This window comes from Danio rerio, chromosome 19 (assembly GCF_049306965.1).
Source record: "Danio rerio strain Tuebingen ecotype United States chromosome 19, GRCz12tu, whole genome shotgun sequence".
NCBI lineage: Eukaryota > Metazoa > Chordata > Actinopteri > Cypriniformes > Danionidae > Danio > Danio rerio.
The window spans coordinates 47,565,001-47,588,547 of NC_133194.1; the positions used below are offsets into that span (position 1 = coordinate 47,565,001).

The 23,547-nt window shown below is 35.2% G+C and overlaps 1 protein-coding gene across 9 annotated transcripts in view; it reads right to left on the reverse strand.

The window, feature by feature from the left end:
• Positions 1–23,547, reverse strand: part of csmd3b (CUB and Sushi multiple domains 3b) — a 990,558-nt gene that overhangs the window by 604,528 nt on the left and 362,483 nt on the right. For 7 of the 9 annotated variants that reach the window (XM_068215335.2, XM_017352314.4, XM_021468186.3 and 4 more), the window contains one exon: positions 19,192–19,399. The exons of the other annotated variants lie outside the window; for them this stretch is intronic. In XM_068215335.2, coding sequence (XP_068071436.1) covers positions 19,192–19,399 — 208 coding nt within the window. The remainder of the gene's footprint in view (positions 1–19,191; positions 19,400–23,547) is intronic. 9 annotated transcript variants of the gene reach the window in all.

The window sequence follows — 23,547 nt, forward strand, 5'->3', positions numbered from 1 at the left end:
GGAGGGAGACGCAAGATTACCGGGAGATCATCACTCGTTTGCGGGCATCCGGAGACTCGTGAAACTTCCTGCCATACTCATAATTCTCTCTTCATATAGCTGTATGTCTATTAGATATCCATAAAACACTGTGATATAACCGCGCTCGGATCGGATCACTTTCTCACTGCAATCGAACCGCTCCAGGGTTTGTTTTAATCGAGCCGAGACCACCTCATTCAAGCGATCTCGGAGCGATTACTTTGGCGCAGAACAGAGCGCGATTGCCCTGTTCACATATGCCAAATGAGCCGCGCTAACTGGGCAAACGAGACACGTTCCGAAACAAAAGTGTAGGTGTGAAAGCACCCTAAGAACGCACTCAACAGTGCTTAAATGTTAGTGGGAAATGGACCGTGAAAAAATAAATTAATAAAAATTTGCTAAACCGTGAAAAACTAGGGAGTCTGCCTTATGAGTCATGAAAACTTACAGTTGAAGTCAGAATTATGAGCCCCCCTATTATTTTTATTTTATATTTTGCAAATGATGTTTAACAAAGAAAGGAAATTTTCACAGTATGTCTGATAATATATTTTTTTCTTCAGGAGAAAGTCTTATTTGTTTTATTTCAGCAAGAATAAAAGCTATTTTTAATAAAAAATAAATAAATAAAAAACATTAAGGACAAAATTATTAGCCCCTTTAAGCAATTTTATTTCGATAGTCCACAAATTAAATCATCGTTATACAATAACTTGCCTAATTCCCCTAACCTGCCTAGTTACCCTAATTAACCTAGTTAAGCCTTTAAATGTCACTTTAAGCTGTAGAAGTGCCTTGAAAAATATCTAGTCAAATATTATTTACTGTCATCATGACAAAGAGAAAATAAATCAGTTATTAGAAATGAGTTATTAAAACTATTATGCTTACAAATGTGCTGAAAAAAAAATCTGCTTTCTATTGAACAAAAATTGGGGAAAAAATAAACAGGGGCGCTAATAATTCAGGGCTAATAATTCTGACTTCAACTGTATATTAAATTAAAGTGACTTAAAACTGCTCATAAAATTAAGTTGGAACATGATTGACTTAAGTTTATTAAGATATAATTAACTAAAAACATATGCGTTCATATCTTATTGATAATATAAATCCAATACAATAATTGATAATACAAACTCAGGATTGCCAAAAAATATGTTGGTTTACTTACACCGAGGCTATCGGGACTGATGGTTAATCCAAATTTGACCATCAGATGGGGCTTTACTATCTTCAAACATGCCTAACCAGCAGGTGCTTTTCTGCTACTGGCTAGAAGGTGAACCTAGAGCTGAAAATAAATACTAATAATGGGAGTCAAATAAAATATTAACAGCCAATAAAAGTCAGAATATCTGTCACTTTTCATTCATTCATAGAGTCTAAATGTTTGCATTTTGACAGTTTTTTTAGATCAGAAAATCTATTAGATCAGAAAAAATATATATGATTATTTGTTTATTTTAGTTTAATCATTAAATAAATAAATAAATAAATAAATAAATAAATAAATAAATAAATAAATAAATAAATAAATGCTTATAAAATAGCTTTTTTTTTTTTTGAGGAAATGTTGAAATTAATACATTATCGCATCTTTTCCCAGTATCGTGCAGCCCTACTTGCTAGGCATATAACAGTATCACATTTTGCTGTGATATATAATATACATATTTTATTACTAATAGTCTGTTTTCTCAAAATGAGTTTTCCTACCGCCACAAATCTCCTCTTCAGTCGCATACACACTAACATACACCAAACTGCAGCTTTATTCAATCTCTATTCTGAAGGATTTTACATAATTTACCTAATCATAAACAAGATTTTATTTCACAAATCCTGTGGCTTCTCAGTACTTTCAGCAAATTTATGGCATAATAAAAGGAGAGATCCCCAAAACCCCTCTAAAGTCTCCAATAAATACATAGGAGTGTTGCACCTGACTTCATCCAGAATTCGTGTGCTAGAAGAATATGCAAATCACTGCATATTTAATTATCCACTGCCTTATTTGCATAATTAAACATGACAATTTAGATTTTGTATTTTTTTTTCTGCAATTTTCAATGTAATCAATCAACTGGGGAAGCATGATGATCAGTTAAAGTTTGACATTACTTAAAAATTATAGCTTTATTAGTTTAACTCAATAAATAGCTTTGACTTTTGATGTTGATGAATTATTAAACACTCTCTGGAGACTGAAAAGTGTTCTTCTAGAGACGTGAGGTGCAGAAAACCAATCAAACACACTTCATACTGGACACAAATGAAAGCTACGTGATGTCCCATCAGTTTTATGCTGGCTGTTCCTGACTAGCAGCCATTTTGGCTCAGTCGCACAGCTCTGAATGAAGCTGATGCCTGAGTCTGAGCGACTAAGTCCCACACAGCTGCCTTCGGGTAGAGAGAGACTCAGTGTGCTGATTTGTGCTGAAGATTCTGAACAGATTTCTGCTCATGGCCATGCAGCACATATGGAAATAAAGTCACTCTCTAAGGCAAAATCGTCTGAGTATGTTATATGGCAAGAGGACTATGAGTGATATCAGCAAATAGAGATTAGCTGTGCAGTTAAAAATATTATTACTGCAGGACTAAGTGTAATCATGAAAATAAAAAAAATGCTCAAATGATATGTAATGTTGAGATATTCTGAATGCAAGAATACTACTACTACTACTACTACTAATTATTACTACTACTATTAAAAAATGCAATCTAAGAACTACATTTATAGCATTAATAAGTACTTGCATTAATCTTCCAAATCATAATAAATAAACGTGAAGTTAAAATGTATACTTAATCATATTTATAAATAATATATATATATTTATAAATAATAATATATATATATTTATAAATAATATATATATATATATATATATATATATATATATATATATATATATATATATATATATATATATATATATATATATTTAAAAATCAACAACAACAACAACAACAACAATAATAAATGAAATAAACATACATAAATGTTTGATACAAGAAAACCTGTAGGTAATATTATTTGATAAATTATTAAATTTAAAAATGTATCGGAAAGAATAATAATAATTAAAAAATAATAATAATATTAATAATAATAATAATAGTAATATTACATGGAATAAATATACAATACATAAATATTCAATGCAAGTTACCATGCAGTCAATATTTGATAAATTATGTTTAAAAATAATTAATTATAAGAAATAATAATAATAATAATAATAATAATAATAAAACAATAATAATATTAATAATAATACTTTTTAGAATTATTCATTAATAATAATAATAATAATAATAATAATAATAATAGTAATAATATAGCAATAACAACAACAACAACAACAACAATAATAATAATAATAAGAAGAAGAAGAAGAACAACAATACTACTACTACTACTACTACTACTACTATTACTACTACTAATAGCAATAATAATAATAATAATAATAATAATAATAATAATAAAATAATACATGAAATAAACATACATTACATACATATTGGATGCAAGAAACATAGTTATTATTTAATAAAATATTATGCTTAAGGATAATTTACTATTAGAAATAATAATAATAATAATAATAATAATAATAATAATAATAATAATAAGTAATTTGGTTAATAAAGAACTGTTTTTAAAAGTTCTCTGTCTTTAACCCTTTAAGATGCACTCCTTGAATTTTACAAAAGATTACAAAAAAAACGCAATTACAGAAAACAATGATAACAATATGGATAAAAGGGCAATCAGATAGTTATGATGCCTGTTTAAGGGTTAAAGGTCCCGTGAAGTGCTTTGAAATGTGCATTTGTTTTATTCAATGTTTGATGTAATCTTAAGTTAAACATGACATGAGGACAGAAGAGTAGCTTCTTCCCATTTAAGAGAGCATTTGATTGGTCAAAAGAATTGATGAGAAATTAAAGCATGAGGTGACATGAAATAAAATGTTAACCGATTTAGGCAAAAGTGACAAACAACAAGCTTTACATGTTTCTAAACGCAAATTTTGGAGCACACTAGCAAATAGATATCCTTTAAACTAAAAGAAAATGTAAAAATGTATTTTAATTTCAGGAGACCTTTAAAAGAGCCATAAATAAAGCACACAGTGCAGTTTTGAGCACGAGGCCGCTTTCATAGAGCCAGCAGCATCACACTAATTGTTACAAATGCACCTGCATCCGCTAAAACCCTCCATAGGGGTGCGAGTGCAGAGCGAGTGGATCACTAGCCGGATTAACACGGATCCCACCTGACTACACGGAGGAATTGGCAGGAGCGGGTCTTTCTGAAGGACTGTGAGGCTCCAGAACGCTGCGGCTCCTGCCAGACGCTGCTGTCCAAGCGTCTTATCTCTCTGTTGGCAGCGCCCGCAGCCTCTGGTGTCCTGCCACCTTCACTTTGGGCTGCTCGAGGTCTGCGGAGCCGCTGATAAATGTCCTGACGCTGAACCGCGCTGAACTCTGAGCTCCACAGAAGGACAACTTTAATGGCTTCTAAAGAGCAGAGCGAGGGCTTTCTGGAGAGACCCTGACTTGTGTTTTGTAATGCTCAAGTGGTTCGAAGGACAATGTGTGTGTGTGTGTGTGTGTGTGTGTGCGCGCGTCTGTGTGATTCAGTTCATTCTTTAATGTTATAAAACTTTACATTTTGTATTTTAAAAATAATTTAAAGGAACAGTATGTAAAAAGTAAAAAAGGGGGTTTTCAAGCATCAAAGCGACTGACGTTTAATTATAATGATTTATTAAGAAACTAAACAAGTATATAGAACTAAAGTTTGACCCCAAAACACTTAAATGAATTGTGATTTATTCATTCATTCATTTTCCTTTGGCTTAGTCTCTATTTCTAAGGTTGCCTCAGTAGAATGAACCGCCAACTATTCCAGCATATGTTTTACAAAGCGGATGCCCTTCGAGACGTAACCCAGTTTTGGAAAACACTCATACACACTCATTCACACACACACTCATACACTATGGACCATTTAGTTTTTTTTATTCCCCTACAGCGCATGTGTTTGGACTGTGGGGGAAACCAAGGAGCACCTGGAGAAACCCACACCAACATGAGGAGAAGATGCAGAAATGTCAACTGGTGTAGCCGGGATTTGAACCAGCAACCTTCTTGCTATAAGGTCACAGTGCTTACCACTGAGCCACTTGTCTAATTGTCATTTGAAATCTTTATATCTTGCCATTAGGTTTTACCCATATTTTATTAACATTAAATGTAATCATTTAAAATATAACAACATTTTAATAAAAAAAATAAAAATACGAAATGTGATTAATAATCGTGACACTGTGTACTGGAGTGATGTGTGAAATGTGTGTGTGTGCTTCTTTTTATACCCCAGTGTTGACTTAAACCTGCAACCCAGGTTCAGTCTTATTACGTACCCCTATATACATTTCTAGAGAGCGCCAAATTTGTCCCAGGAGCTACGTGTTTTTTTTGCAGTTTTTGTTTTCGCTTTTGTTATGCTTTTTCAGATCTTAAATTTCTCTCACGAGTGCCATTTGCGCCTGCTGTCCTCATATAAATTCACCAGAGGCTGCTGTAGACTGACTGACTGATCAACTGACCCACCCTCCTCCTTCCCACAGCCTTCCTTAAACCAAACCAATAGCGTTTTCAAAAGCACCGATTGACCACCCCCCACCACCTTCCTTAAACCCAACCGATAGTGTTTTCAAAAGCACCGATTTACCAGCGCCCACCTCCTTCCTTAAACCCAACCGATATTGTTTTCAAAAGCACCGATTGACCACCCCACACCACCTTCCTTAGACCGAACCGATAGTGTTTTCAAAAGCACCGATTTACCATCACCCACCTCCTTCCTTAAACCCAACCGATAGTATTTTCAAAAGCCCCGATTGACCAGCACCCACCTCCTTACTTAAACCCAACCGATAGTGTTTTCAAAAGCACCGATTGACCAGCGCCCACCTCCTTCCTTAAACCCAACCGATATTGTTTTCAAAAGCACCGATTGACCACCCCACACCACCTTCCTTAGACCGAACCGATAGTGTTTTCAAAAGCACCGATTTACCATCACCCACCTCCTTCCTTAAACCCAACCGATAGTATTTTCAAAAGCCCCGATTGACCAGCACCCACCTCCTTACTTAAACCCAACCGATAGTGTTTTCAAAAGCACCGATTGACCAGCGCCCACCTCCTTCCTTAAACCCAACCGATAGTGTTTTCAAAAGCACCAATTTACCACCCCACACCACCTTCCTTAGACCGAACCGATAGTGTTTTCAAAAGCATCGATTTACCAGCACCCACCTCCTTCCTTAAAACCAACCGATAGTATTTTCAAAAGCCCCGATTGACCAGCACCCACCTCCTTACTTAAACCCAACCGATAGTGTTTTCAAAAGCCCCGATTGACCAGCACCCACCTCCTTACTTAAACCCAACCGATAGTGTTTTTACAAAAGCACAGATTGACCAGCACCCACCTCCTTCCTTAAACCCAACCGATAGTGTTTTCAAAAGCACCGATTGACCAGCACCCACCTCCTTACTTAAACCCAACCGATAGTGTTTTCAAAAGCCCCGATTGACCAGCACCCACCTCCTTACTTAAACCCAACCGATAGTGTTTTCAAAAGCCCCGATTGACCAGCACCCACCTCCTTACTTAAACCCAACCGATAGTGTTTTTACAAAAGCACAGATTGACCAGCACCCACCTCCTTCCTTAAACCCAACCGATAGTGTTTTCAAAAGCACCGATTGACCAGCACCCACCTCCTTACTTAAACCCAACCGATAGTGTTTTCAAAAGCCCCGATTGACCAGCACCCACCTCCTTACTTAAACCCAACCGATAGTGTTTTTACAAAAGCACAGATTGACCAGCACCCACCTCCTTCCTTAAACCCAACCGATAGTGTTTTCAAAAGCACCGATTGACCAGCGCCCACCTCCTTCCTTAAACCCAACCGATAGTGTTTTCAAAAGCACCGATTGACCAGCGCCCACCTCCTTCCTTAAACCCAACCGATAGTGCTTTCAAAAGAACCCATTGTCCAGTGCACACCACCTTTCCTAAACCCAACCGATAGTGTTTTCAAAAGCCCTGATTGACCAGCAGCCACCTCCTTCCTTAAACCCACTCGATAGTGTTTTCAAAAGCATCCAGAAAAAGAAAAGCCCCCGCGGTGCCTGATTTTTTCCACGTTTTCAGATTTTACTACATTCTCACCCTGTTATTTACTTGTTTATTGTATTTTTGGGCTTTTGTTGCTGCTATCTGGAACCATTCTTCGCCGGAGTCTAAGCCCATTGTCGTAGTCAACTCTTCTTTATGTCTCAAATCTGCCGATGTACACACAAAAAAGGAATGGGTCATAAGGCACCATCGCATTCGTTTTAAAAGACAAAATGCAGCCATACGTACCTCTGGCTACATAATTAGTGATCTCCAGAAATGTATATAGGGGTGCGTTTTCACAAAGAGCCCATTTTGTAAACCTGACTCATGGGGACTTGTATCACTGTGGGGTCCCTATGGGTAAACATGCTTATAAATCACACAGAATGATGTATTTTAAAAAAAGGTAAGTTTAAGTTTCTTCAGTACATACAGCTAAGTCAAAATGATAAGCCCTATAAATATATTGCCCAATTGTTGCTTAACAAAGAAGATTTTAACATATTTAAAAAAATAAAAATAATAAAAATAATAATAGTTTTAATAACTCATTTCTAATAACTAATATTTGATACCTAATTATTAATAACTAATTGATTTTGTCTGCCTTTATTTTGTTTAAACACAGTTGTGTGGTGACAGTGTGAATAGTCAGCCTCTAATGGTAAAATATATGAATTAATTTTTTTATAACCCCACTTTGATTGACATTCTCTCTTTGTGTCTTCAGAGGGGGAAAGCTCCGCCTACTTGTGATGATCTCTGCCTCATTACCATAAACAGCCCTGAGAAGCAGTCGTCCACTTTTGAAGTTTAGAATCTGCTGCAATGCTGACACAGGCATTTGTAGCTCCGCCCTCTTTTGAAAAGAGCACAATCTCATTTGAATTTAAAGTGACAGTCACCAAAAAGATTAAAAAAGGGGCAAAAAAAGGGGTTTCAAAGAGATATAAAACATTATTAGTGTGGTATTTGAGCTGAAACTTCACACACACTCTAGAGACATCAGAGACTTAAAATATGTTTTTAAAATGGGGGCTAATTATTTTAACATCAACGATATGCAAGTACATATAATTAAACGTATAAGTGTGTGTATGTATGAATGTGTGAGAATATGCGTGTTTACCTATGTGTGTGTGTGTGTGTGTTGAAGTCCACACAGTGCTCAAGGTCACAGTGAAGGCTCTTCTGCTCTGAATGCTGCTTCCGTCCAGCCGCTCCAGATTTCCCAGAAGTGAACGTCGGTTAGTGTGCCAGCAAAATTGATTGGAACGTGGAATGCATAACATTACTTTCAATTGATGTTCAATTCACTTTAGTCCCCCCCCCCTCACCCCACCCCACCCATCCACTCTCGTGTTGTTATTTAAGCTTTTGGCAAGAAATGAAGAAAAGCTCAAATTATATGAAAAGCACCTTTGTGTGCCAGTCGATTACAGGAGGAAGGGCTTTTCAATGACAATGTCATGACGAATTGAAATGAGTAATCTCTTCATATCAAGATCATGTTAAGAAGCTACAGTATATAACAGCCTTTATATGCTTCTGATCATGTATATTTACTTCAAAATAAAACAAAACCTTGTCTTGTTTCACTTCACAGCTTTAATTCTGCGTCATACACTGTAAAAATATCTGTTAATTCAAAGTTTCCATCTTATACGTGTTTATCGGTTTATTTCTAGTTGTGAATTGCATTATGGGATGTTGATCTCTGCTGTGACGACTTTTAATGTTGAAATTTCAACAGTCTACAGTTTAACAAGGAGACTTTTATTGGCATTTTAGTAGCTTGAAATAATATAATGTGTAAGAAATAAGTCTGAAAAATAACAGTACATGTTTATTACAAGGTCTTGTAGGGTATTATACAACACCAATCCAGATTTTATATCATTTTAAACTATTAAAAAGTTCATAAAAGTCACTTTTTCGAGCTTTACAAAGTTAAAGGTTGTTGGAAGAAAGATCAAGGTCCATTAATACCATTCAAATGCGTCAATAAATGAGGAAAAATTTTAATTAAAGCATGATTCACACAATATGGAAAACTGCTAATTTAGTGTACTACAATAGTAAGTGTTGAATACTTGTATAGCTCATCTATCAATATGATATCTGCAGGAATCCAGAAGAATATAATGAAGACCACAACTCCCATGATTCCACACTTACTCATGCCATCATCAAACTACGCCTTTGTTTGTTGCGAATATGCGCCCTCTAGTGATGAAAATTACTGTACCCAGTACTAGTAGGGTGTACCTAATAAAGTGGCCAGGAGAGTATATTTCACTGAAACGATAGCCCTTGGTCATTCCTATAACACAGCTCAATACTACCTTTGCAAGGTTCACTTTGCTTTATAAGATTTCAATGTGTCATGAGGTGCCACATGAACTAATTTACTGCTGTCTGTATATATTTAGTTTTTTACTTAAATGCATAAGCAAGATATTTCAATCAAAATATCTTAAAAAATACTTTTCAAATAAATGTTGAATATTTTAGTATTGTCGGATGATGACAACAACTTCCATGATTCCACACTCAGTCATGCCATCATCAAACTACACCTTTGTTTGTTGTGAATATGCGCCCTCTAGTGGTCAAAATCACACAGTGTGTCTGAGTGCTGGTAGCTGCTGACTTGCATTTAATATAGACAGTTTAAAGGGTCTAATGGAGCAGGGCAACATTTAAGTACATGGACAATAGAAGGCAGACAAGCTTGCTCATCTTTTCGTTTTCGTTTTTTTTTCCGCTGGCCTGATAGTCTGTATCATTTTTCATCATGGTTAGGTAACTGTATTTGTAGCCCTTATATGCCAGGTTGCCTTACATGTTCACAGAATTAAAAGGGCACTGTTAATTATCCTGCCTCTCATCCAGACACAGAGGGAGCTGGAGGGGTCCAGCGCTGGCATTCAAAACACAGTCTGTGTGTGTGTGTGCGTGTGTGTGTGTGTGAGAGACAGAGAGAGAGCTGGGCTAGACAGATCCTGAAACCACTGTTTAAATTTCATGCTCTAATTTTGGATTTATATGTGGTTATTAAGCAAGCCGAAATGTGGAAAAAAATTAAAACAAGAAAGCAGATCATGTACAGCCTTGTGAAAGTAAATGTATAGGAGGTTCTGCGGAAATAGATTAGAAAAAATAAATTGTGTATAACCAGTTCTTTTGCAAGACTTCAATAGCGTACTTTAGGGCACGCTATTGGAAAAATCTGACATCGCAATATTTAGTTTTGTTGTGATACATACCGCGGTATGAATATAATATTACCAGATGATTGAACCAGATAGTGTTACATCTGAATTGCGTACGCAATGTTTTAGTATGATTTCAACGCAAGTCTTCATGCATGAGCAGGGCCGGAGTGAGACACCTTTTCAGCCCTGGAGTTTCAAGCCCTAGACCGGCCCACCTCAGTTCACGACTGACTATATTAAAATAAGGTCATTTCCAAATCAGTTTCTAATTACACTATCACGTCTTTTTTTTTTAAAAAACAGCTGCTTTAGAACTTCAAATGTTCAACAACCCTAACAGTATTATATGTCTTAACTATAAAAACGAAAACAATAAGTTACTCTAATGAGGATCGAACCCGAGTCCGCGGCATCTTAACCTAACATGCTAACCGCTGGACCACAATAACTGTGTTCAGAATGGAGACACAACTGAGTTTTATAATCATTAAAATAGATGAAAAGTGAAGACTTGCGGTAAAATAATGAATAAAAAGGCTGTGGTCAAGTAAATAAATAAATTTAAAAAGTGTGACTGCTGAGAGCAAAAGATTCTGGAGCTACGGACACCGGCCCTCGCGGCCAAAAACGGACCGGCCCACCGGAATTCTCCCGGTCCTCCCGATTAGCCAATCCGGGCCTGTGCATGAGGCCCCTGGGGAAGTGGGTGAAATTCCTTTAGTTTTCCGAGAGAAATGGAGAAATGACAAAACGGGAGATGGGTCTGAAATACGGGAGACTCCTGCAATATGCACACAAAAAAACTCTTTTTTTTGGTATTGTTGTTTTCACTAGACATTGCTTCACTTCCAATACCTCTTTACTTCCTTTAAAATAAGTTCTCCAGTGGCCTTGTGGGATAGTCAAGCATCCACTAAACGCACACTTTAAAATCTCAGCAGAAGCAGTAGGCCATTAGGTTACATTTGTCAAATACTATAAATGTAGACATACTACACAGTTCACATAACAGGAAATGTGCAGTTTCAGAGCAAGCTAAACAACCACTCGCATCTTAAAGTCTGTGTTTTTCTACTATTCTCACTGTCATCCGTCAGGGCACTGTACGATATTCAACAAACAGCATCATCATGTTAAGGCAAACTAGCCTTCGTCCTGCAAACACAATCTTCCGTTGCTCAAATAACCTGCGCTGCAGATAAATAAACCTGCGGTTATCTCATATGCTCGCCAGCACAGACCACAGAATGAAAAAGACATTGAATTATCCAGTGCGCTGGACTCTCGCTGAGCAGTAAACAGGACGCGAGGTTGCCTTGCCCTTTTAAACATGGTCAATACATCGCCATCCCGTGAGTGATGGAGGAGGACAAAAGTGATCTAATCCAATCATCTCCAATAAAACCAGAGGATAAATTGTGATGGGATGTAATGAGCGGTTGTCGTGAGTTAATCCCACTGTCTCCCCAGTGAGAAATGGCTCATTCTTCTTCTGTCCCGGGCTGAAGCCAGACGTTTCAGGCCTTGATTTGAATGAGAGATCTATTTCCGGACAGCAGTCATTTGTTGGGCACCGACTTTTTGGACTTTACGCCTTGAGATGTAGCACTTGATATTGCACTTTGGCAGATACTAGTGGAGAAAACTTCTAAGCGAGACGCTGCAGGCAAAAACTGTTTTTTTTTTCAGACACCTGTTGGTTTTGAGATTTTGCTGACTGATACTTTAGTCTTAAGAAAAAAATATATATATGTTTTCTGCGTTTTTTTTAATCGCATCATATCAGTGTCAGCGTTTGCACTGTCTGTTTGAGTCTAAATGGCAAAAGAAAAAAAAACACTTCATTTGCATATGCAAATTTGCCAACTTTAGAACATGTATTATTATTGTGATCGATATTTGCGCTTTTAAACATCATTTGAGAAATATTTGAAAAACTTACAAAAATATATTCACAGAGGGACTAATAATTTTGACTTCAACTCTAGTTCCATATCTGTATTCTGAATTTTTTTTATTATTAAATAACAACTAATTTGCATATTTAAATCAGCCAAGTTTAGAAAAAAGGGTTTTATTGTGATCAATCTTTGCTCTGTTAAAGATAATTTGTGAAATATTTAATAAAAATAAAATAAAATAAAATAAAATAAAATAAAATAAAATAAATAAATAAATAAATAAATAAATAAAATCACAGGAGGATGAATATTTTTGACTTAACTGTAGTTCCAACCTGTATTCTAAAGGGTTTTTACAAAAGGTATATGCTCATGGATAATTTCCCTGATTAATTACATTTATTTTACAAAAAAAAAAAAAAATCAGTTTGCAGTGTAAAAGCCAAATATTCTTTTATATATTTAATATTGTTTGCCTATGAAATGTATGCAAATAATACATATTTAATTAAATAACACCTCATTTGCATATGCAAATTTGGCAACTTTAAAAATCATATTCTTGATGTGATCAATCCTTGCTCTGTTTAACATCATTTGGGAAATATTTGAAAAAGGGGGTGCATTATTGGTGCATAATTTTGACTGTAGCTCTTACCTGTATTAAGTTTTTTTTTTTTACAAAGGTATAAAAGTTCATACATAATTTGCCTGATTATTTACATTTTATTTTACTAAATAATATAACCATATATGTGTATATATATATATATATATATATATATATATATATATATATATATATATATATATATATATATTTATTTATTTATTTTATTTTTTTTCCTCAATCTGTTTGCAGAGTAAATATGCCTTAAAAATAAACCTGACTTTTTGTCCTAGAAATGTATGCAAACGATTGCATATTTAATTAAATAACACCTCATTTGCATATGTAAATCTGCCAACTTTATAAAACATATTCCTAATGTGATCAATCAACTGGGGAAATTGAAATGCAATTCCTTTCCCTTGATTTGTCATCAGTGTCTTGCCTTAAGGGAAAGCAGGTAAAACACATTTATGGCAGCTTTTCTGTCGTGTTTTGGCTTCAATGGTTTCTGCTCTAACAACAGAGCTGCATCTAATCAGTGTGGTTGTATTGTGAGTGTTTGGGCTGGAGTGTGCTCTCTGAAACCCTGACAGCCTGGACAGATCTCTGTAGTCCAGCTGAACTGAAGCTGTCAGAGCAGAATCAGAAGCCAAGCACCAGACTTCAGCTCTCCTAAAGAGCCCAGTGAGTGATGGATCCAGAGAAATGACCATCCAGGTATCAGTGAAGCTCGAAGGAACTTAAACCTGAAGTAGACTGCAAAGCCAGCTGAAGACACCTTAATTCCTTTGATGGTTGAACAGCTCAAAGGAGATGAGAAACTGCAGGCTATCAGAGGTGCAAAAGTCTTAGACTGAAGATCTGAATTCTAAAATACAGTATGAACAGTCAGAATTACATGTACATGTCAGAATTATTAGCACCCCTTTCCTTTTTTCCCTTTTTAAATATTTCCCAAATGATGTTTAACAGAGCAAGGGCATTTTCACAGTATGTCTGATAATATGTTTTCTTCAGGAGAAAGTCTTATTTGTTTTATTCTGGCTAGAATAAAAGCAGTTTACATTAAAAAAAACACTTTAAGGTCAAAATTATTAGCCCCTTTAAGCTATATATTTTTAATAGTCTACAGAACAAACCATCTGTATAGAACTGTCTTGAAAAATATCTAATTAAATGTTATTTACTGTCATCAGGGCAAATATAAAATACATAAGTTAATGGAAATGAGTTATTAAAACAGTTATGTTTAGAAATATATAATATAATATAATATAATGTAATATAATAAAATATAATATATAATATAATATAAAACAATATAATATAATACAATATAATATAATATTAAATAATATAATATAATGTAAAATAATATAATATAATATAATATAAAATAATGTAAAATAATATAATATAATACAATACAATATAATATTAAATAATATAATATAATATAAAATAAAATAATGTAATATAATATAATATAATATAATTTAATATAATATAATATAATATAATATAATATATACAATTTTCATAATCAACATAAGTCAAAATGTATTTAAATAAAGAACTGTTTCTAGTCTACATTAAAACCAAGAATAAACCTTCTCATTTTAATGCTAAAAACAGCAAAAAAGCCTCTCATTTCTAGATATCACGCACCATTTACAACATCATTAATTGACAATTAGCTGCAAATAATTCCAGGGAAACGCGACAATAACTGTCTGTGTAATTTCCTAATTACACATTTGCACAGGCAAGAATAAAAACGAGCCATTTCACATGTAACCTCAAAAAGAAGCAGTATGCCTGTTTTTCCAAATTACAGGTTCAAATTAGCCAATAAATGACCCTATAAATATATCTGCATTAACTATTTTTAATTTCCAGCACATCTGTACTTAGTTTACTAGAGGTACTCCAGACAACACTCCACTAAAATTCCTTGCTCGATCACAGAACGAAGCTCATCCTTTATTAAAGACATCAATTACGCATCGCCGGAGTGCAGACTACCTGTGGTGTTGGAGTTTCCAGCATCTCCAAGCTTTGGCTAATCCAATAAGAGTCAATCAGTGAACGCCAGTGACCCAGAACCACGTGAAAAAGATGTCAGGACACTCTTACGGTTGTAAGCAGTGTGGTTGCCTAATCTAAAAATCACACAAAAGGTCAAGCAAGCGCTCGTTTGCAAAACAAATTAATTACACACGAGACAGATTAATACGTGGCAAAACTAATGTCAGATATGATTAAGTGATGAGGCAGGTTTATCTGTTGATCTAGTCGCGGATGAATGAGCCGAGCAAACGCAGGGCAGCAAAGCTTGTTGCGATCATATATCGGCACTCTCTGATGTCCGCTGTGCTTTGTTTATGCAGCAATCAGCATTGGAAGAAGACCGGCTCATCTGCATAGCATGCATATTCAAATCAGGCACTCCAGCTCGCTTTCAAAATTCCTCTTTGACATCTCGTTGCTTGCCGCAAAGAGACCATGTTGAATAAATTGCTGTAAACAATGTGTTAACATGCTGCCGCCGTGTGCCTGAAACCACTTCTTCGCATCATAGGAAATCTTACGAGTGCTTAATGGAGTAGTGACTGTTGCTAGATAGTAAAGAGGAGAGAATGACATCAGGTTATCTGCTCTATAAGGGCTCTATTGTAACGATCTAGGCGCAAAGTCTAAAGCTCATGGCATAAAAGCATTAAGGGCATGTCCAAATCCACTTTCTCTATTTTAAGGATGGAAAAACACAGTTGGTAACAGGGTTGTGCATATTTTTGTTATGAGTTCTGGGTGTGTTTTGAGCATAACATGCATTAAACTAATCAGAGTCTCATCTCCTAAAGCCCCTATTAAGAGTCAGTTAGGTCACGCCATGGTGCACTTTCTATTGACATGGCGGACTTTGTAAGTGGAAAAAACTTTACTAGCCAACGCAATCTAACGGCAAAATCGTAACTTTTTGATTTAGTGGCTAATTTGTATGAATTTGTCTGATCTAATTTGTTTAATTTAGTACGATTTGCTTATTACCCAATGATGGTTGGGGTTAGGGGTGGGGTTGTGTGAAAAGCCCTCTTTTTAAAAATCGGACATTTTTGTACAACTAAACTTGTACGAATTTGTAGGAATTAGCCACTAAACTGACAAAACGTAAAATACTTACGTTTCCTCCTGAGATAAGGCTGGAGAAAACAGTTAAACAGACTATCTGCAGCGCAAGGATAAAGAACGAGCCTCCGCCATTCGGCCTCTTAACTCTCTCCTTACTTTTACTCTTTACTCCTTTACTTCTGTGGATAAGGAAACGGTGTTGTACACACACCACTGAAGACATCTATTAGCCTACATATTTCATTTAGTTTAATTTAGCATTTTACTGACGCATTTCTAAAAACAGTTCACAGTGACAGAAAAGAGAAAACGCCTACACTGTTTATTATCCTCATCACCCATTTGTTGTCACTGTGAGTGTACACAATAAAAACTAGACGCCTAACAGATTCGATTGATGTTTTGATCTTATCTGTACGATCAAAACTGAAAGTGTAATTTAAGCTCATTTCAGCTTTATGAGAAGACTCATCAAAATGCGTATATGCGGCCTTTGACCCCTAATATCCTTCTGATGATGTCGATTTTATGGGTCTGTCTTGAATAAATGAACATGACACAAACCTCCAGTAGGTGGCGACAGTTTTCATGAGTGATTCATAGACTTGAATTGGTCGGCTAATTTGGAATGACTCATAAGTGGTTCAATTGATTCATTCAGAAAGAGATTAATTTGAGAACTGCTCTGTTTTGGGTTAAAATATAGTTTTGTTTGTAAAAACAAAAAGCGGATAATATTGTGTTACTGACATTTAAAATCCCTCTGTATAGCTCCTAAAAGCCTGTGTTGTATAGGGGTGTGATATCGATTTTATGGGTCTGTCTTGAATAAATAAACATGACATAAACTTCCAGTAGGTGGCGACGGTTTTAATGAATGATTCATTGACTTGAATTGTTCAAACGGCTCATTTGGAATGACTCATAAGTGGTTCAATTGATTCATTCAGAAAGAGATTAATTTGAGAACTGCTCTGTTTTGGGTTAAAATATAGTTTTGTTTGTAAAAACAAAAAGCGGATAATATTGTGTTACTGACATTTAAAATCCCTCTGTATAGCTCCTAAAAGCCTGTGTTGTATAGGGGTGTGATATCGATTTTATGGGTCTGTCTTGAATAAATAAACATGACATATAAACTTCCAGTAGGTGGCGACAGTTTTAATGAATGATTCATTGACTTGAATTGTTCAAACGGCTCATTTGGAATGACTCATAAGTGGTTCAATTGATTCATTCAGAAAGAGATTAATTTGAGAACTGCTCTGTTTTGGGTTAAAATATAGTTTTGTTGGTGAAACAAAAAGCGAATAATATTGTGTTACTGACACTTAAAATCCCTCTGTATAGCTTCTAAAAGCCTGTACTGTATAGGGGTGTGATATCGATTTTATGGGTCTGTCCTGAATAAATAAATATGACACATAAATCTCCAGTAGGTGGCGACAGTTTTAATGAGTGATTCATTGACTTGAATTGTTCAAACGGCTCATTTGGAATGACTCATAAGTGGTTCAATTGATTCATTCAGAAAGAGATTAATTTGAGAACTGCTCTGTTTTGGGTTAAAATATAGTTTTGTTTGTAAAAACAAAAAGCGGATAATATTGTGTTACTGACATTTAAAATCCCTCTGTATAGCTCCTAAAAGCCTGTGTTGTATAGGGGTGTGATATCGATTTTATGGGTCTGTCTTGAATAAATAAACATGACATATAAACTTCCAGTAGGTGGCGACAGTTTTAATGAATGATTCATTGACTTGAATTGTTCAAACGGCTCATTTGGAATGACTCATAAGTGGTTCAATTGATTCATTCAGAAAGAGATTAATTTGAGAACTGCTCTGTTTTGGGTTAAAATATAGTTTTGTTGGTGAAACAAAAAGCGGATAATATTGTGTTACTGACACTTAAAATCCCTCTGTATAGCTTCTAAAAGCCTGTACTGTATAGGGGTGTGATATCGATTTTATGGGTCTGTCCTGAATAAATAAACATGACACATAAATCTCCAGTAGGTGGCGACGGTTTTAATGAATGATTCTCATTCTGATTAAAGCAACAGGAAACATTGAAACTATATTTGACCATTTCATATAGCCTAACTTTTTTGGAAAATACTCTTCTTGTAACCAATTTCATTCAGTATAATTTGTATCTTCACTTAATGTATTTTTTTGTCAGTTATTTACAAAATAAACAAAAAGAATGGATAAAGTTTAGGTGAAGTGTGGTGCAATTAATACTTTTTGGCCTTGAGGGAATTATGAATTAAATTCAAGTAGGGCTATTATAACATAAAATAAAGTATTTCTGACAATTTTCTTTATAATTTGAGTTATTAATTACAGTATCACAATACTACTTGGTATTGTAATACTTCAGCTGGTTTAGTATGGTGAGATTAATAGTATAGCAACAACCCTAGAGATTAGTATTGTATCAAATCGTGAGCCAGGTGAATCATTGCATCCCTAAGAGATATACAGAATTATACGAGACACCTGTAACAACACCAACATTTTAGCACTCCACGAGCCCTACATGACACTGACTGATATCAAAAGCACACTGTCTAAATGAGATGCAATTAAAAACTTGGCTCCAGTTCAATTTGTAACGTTAAAGTGAAGAGGAAGGGCATTTGGGCGATCGATACTCATGTTCATTTCCTCTAAGAGGACAAGCATGCAATGGATTTTCCCCATTTAACAAATGTAGCACAGCGAAACAAACACACACAAAAAAAAAGCTTCGTAATAATAATTACCCATCTTTTACCAATCATCACCACCACGGTAGACAAGGCTGGAGGGAGTGAATCAATAGCCCAATTTGAGGCCGATCGATAAACAGCAGAGAGGTGAAATATTATGATGATATAAACATTAGACGCTTCCATAACGGCTAACCATGACATCCATAAAGGAAGACGACACATGATGCACAGGCACGACACTGTTAACGCATGCAGGACTGCGTCTAAATCACAGACGATGATATTAAGCGAACATTTCGCCACCCAACAAAACGCCACAAGACGGATGAGCGTGAGAAATCTAGAGCAAGCGCTCAGACTCACCATATTGTTGGCGGCTCGGACCCCTCCACCTCCAAATAATCGTATTTTTCCTCCGTCTGGAAGTCTGTAAAAATGATGGAAATGGTGTCTCCGGGATCAGCAAGTATGGTCCACGTACAGTCCGCACTATTGTAATATTCACTCGGGAAATTGGGACTCGTAATGATGCCACTTGAACCCCTCAGAGTATCACCACATGTGTCCTCAGCTGTCAACCAAACACGAAAAGACTTGTGTTAGGAATCGGCCTTTTAATTTCTAGACATACTTATACAGCAGAAAATGACAGCTGAACCTTTTTTTGGACTTTTGGTGCGCCAATGTATTTTAGAACGTGGTATACGCGCCAATTTCAACGCTTCAAACGTTGCTCGTTTATTATTAAGCAAGGGAGAAGCCATTGCTGCGGCATTTATTGTCTATCCCATAATTCCTTTTATCATGCTTTGGTTTCGGCATTGACAAAACAAGGTCCCAGCTGCATTTCCAAACGGACTCAGAGCTCTGGATCTCTGGTCACTTCTGCTGGTGGCTCCAATTAAATTTGACAGCAGTCTTTTATTTTAATAAATATATACAATTAGCAATTTGTCACGTTGTCTTTGGAAATATCGAGTTGCAATACTTTATGTACAGATAAAGACACATGGACTAGTCTGTGCAAACATGATAAATTATATGGAAATAATTTATACAAACAAGCATCCACTCATATGCACGCACACGCATGGCACCGGGCCATGTGCGCGTACATATAGTGTGTACATAAGACACGTAGAAAGCAAAGCTCCGATGTGGAGAATCGCTTTGACCTGGGATCAACACATACAGTAGGAACAGGTGCAAAAAGTTCGTGGTTATGTTGAAACAATTACGAGAGACGCATTGACATGACAAGCCATGTCGATGCGCACACGCATACATCTGCATACATAAACAGGGGGCACGTACAGACATGACATGCATTCGCAGGCAGAAATACTCAAGAGCACATGCACACGGAGAAAAGAATCAATAAAAACTGTGGTATTTCCAGCGTTTCTGTTCGTTATCTTTCAGGAAGCAATCACCAAATGTTTTTTTCCTATGTATATAGATATTTTTTTTTTTTTTGTATGTACAGTTGAAATCAGAACTATTAGTGTGTTATTTTTTTCTTTTTTAAATATTTCCCAAATAATGTTTAACAAAGCAAGGAAATTTCCACAGTATGTCTGATAATATTTTTTCTTCTGGAGAAAGTCTTTTTTGTTTTATTTTGGCTAGAATAAAAGCAGTTTTTTATTTTTTTAAACATCATTTTAGTCCAAATTATTAACCCCTTTAAAGTATATTTTTTTCGATAGTCAATAGCTTGCCTAATTACTCTAACCTGCCTGGTTAACCTAATTAAGCCTCTTAATGTCACTTTAAGCAGAATAATGTCTTGAAAAATATCTAGTCAAATATTATTTACTGTCATCATGACAACGATAAAATTAATCTTCTCTTCATTAAACAGAAATTCCGGGGAAAAATAAACATGGAGAATTGACTGTATATGCAGTCTACATGCTTTTAACAGTTAGGATCGCATCTTGCATATTTTATTTATTTATTTATTGTAGTGTCTGGCATGAAATTATATTATCAGGATCAAAATCAGTTTTACTGCCAAGAGTGCTTACACACATAAGGAATTTGTTTTGGCTACAGAAGCTTCCAGTGTACATAAAGAGACAAGTGACAACATGAAAATAAATATGTGTGTACTACAGACACATGACATCAAAATAAAAAGTAATATTCTAAACCACATTTCTCTAACAACATCTAGTGTTTTTAAAGCACCATTCCAACACAATCTCAAGGCAATTTGGGGTTTAATATTGTGCAAGAGTTATTTAAGATTAAAGCAAGCAGTGCAAGAGGATTGTGGTACATTTGTAGTAAACATAACTTTCCTTATTGAGTCCTTGTAAGATGGAGTTTAAATAAAGTGTCAGGTGCATAAGAGAGAAGAGAGTTTCTACAGGTGATTTGTCAAGCCCAGTATTAAATACTGTATACTGTGTTCAATAGGGAAAAATGGTCTGTATTTTGCTAAAACATAAAAAAATGATTATTTTGTACTGTAATATTTTAATCCAAGGTTCTCCTACTGTCACAAACTTACGCTGGCCCAGGCCTATGTGCATCAAATCCATAAATGATTTCGCTTTACTCTTTCCCTGCTATTCACGATAGAAAACACTTCCTAGCCATTGATGAGTTTTAAAGTAATATGTTTTTTTAGGTGTATTGTGGTATGATGCCAGATGCTCCGGGGAGTGAAATCTGAGAAAGCGAAATATATATATATATATATATATATATATATATATATATTGTTATTATATATATTTTTACCCACAATCCTACTTGCGCCTTTCCAGACAACTGCCAAAAATGTACAAGGTTTGTACATTGGTGTTGTATATTACGCTACAAAAACCCTGAAATGTACAACACCAACCCAGGTAATTTGTCATTTTACACTATAAAAAATTAATAAGTGACTTTTTTTTTTTACTTTTTAAGGTTAAAAGTGGTTGAAAGAAATATAAAGACCCCATAATGCTATTCAAAATCATAAATAAACATAAAAACATGAATCACAAAACACAGAAAACTGCTCATTTACATATATATTTTAGTGTATTTTGTTAACATTCTATTCACGCGATGAACTGGCTCTTTCTGCTGATCAATATGGGTATTGTTTAAAATATGATCTTATGATTATTTTATAAAGCAGTGATTCATAAATGGTGCCAATTATAAATGTATTACAATGGTTAATCTATTAAAATAAAAGTCGATGGAGTCAAGAAATCATCTTTCACTTCTACTTTATGCAAAACTGCAGCTTGAACATTTTTCTAAGCATTTCTTTTTGCGTTTGATACAAAAAAAGTCAGCTAAGGAGCTTTGAAATGACAGAGATTGATTCATTAATAAACTATATGAGATAAATACACTCTCAGTGAATATTAACACCACAATAAAGCAAAAGAAATCAACCTTTAAAACACGAAGCCAAGATTATACATGGTTCAGCGAATGAACAAAAAGCAGGAGAAGTCTTTGTGTATTTGTGGGTTGTTTCTAATGGAATCTTGTCCTGACACATTTACACACTCTGATGGCTATGAAAATAAATTATTGAAACCTGAACTCTGGTAATATCAATGCAATGTCTGTAAAAACACACACACACACACACACACACATTCATACTCTTACACAAACAATATGCTAAATATACGTTGTAAAAAAAAACGCACACACACATACTCTTACACAAACAATATGCTAAATATACGTTTTATCCATAAAATAAAAGTTTATGTGGTTGAAGAGTCATCTTTCACTTCAACTGTATGCAAAAGTGCAGCTTGAACATTCTTCTAAGTATTTCTTTTTGCATTTGACACTAGAAAGTCAGTTAAGGAGCTTTAAAATGGCACAGATTGACTAATTAATAAAAGTATGTGAGATACATACACTCTCAGCGAGCAATAACACCACAATAAAAAAAATTTAAAAAATCAACCTTCAAAACACAAAGCAAAGGTATGACATGGTTCAGTGCATGAACAAAAAGCAGGAGAATTGTTGCTAAATTTGTGTGTTGTTTCTAATGCACTCGAGTCCTAAAACATTTCCGCACTCTGATGCCCAGGAAAAAAAAGAAAACCTTGAGACGTAAAACCCGAACTCCCATAATATCAATGCTAATGTCTGTAAAAATGAGCACACACACTTACTGTACACAAACACACACACACACACACACACACACACACACACACACAACTATTAATGTCACTGAGCATGTGATTGACAGCCTCATAAAAATTATATTACATAAAAGAACTCTGAAGACAAAACGGACAAAGGTGTGTTTGGGCAAGTGTGAATTCTGTCTTTGTTTACTTTGAATTTCACCTAAAAGGACAGGAATATAAAAAAAGAGAGTGTTTTTTTTTTATTGCACAGCTCATAGGCATCTTTTAAATGCATGTAAATGAAGTGTGACTTCACGCCTGTGGGCTTGTTTAAAATGATCCTCAGCACAGTCAATGTCGAGGTGGCCTTTTAGTATGTAAACACTTATAAACCCACAAAAACCTTAAAATTCAGACTTCAATGATAAAAGGGAAGAGCGACAGTGTGCGTTTTGATAATACTAAAGCAGCTCGGCCTTGACATTTGCATTGTAATGGGGAGCGACGGACGGTGGGCTATGATAGATTCCCTCAGGGAAATATTTGTGTCAGTCATTTGTAAATCAATTCTGCATTTTTATGCATCTCTCAGTGTCAAATATGGAGG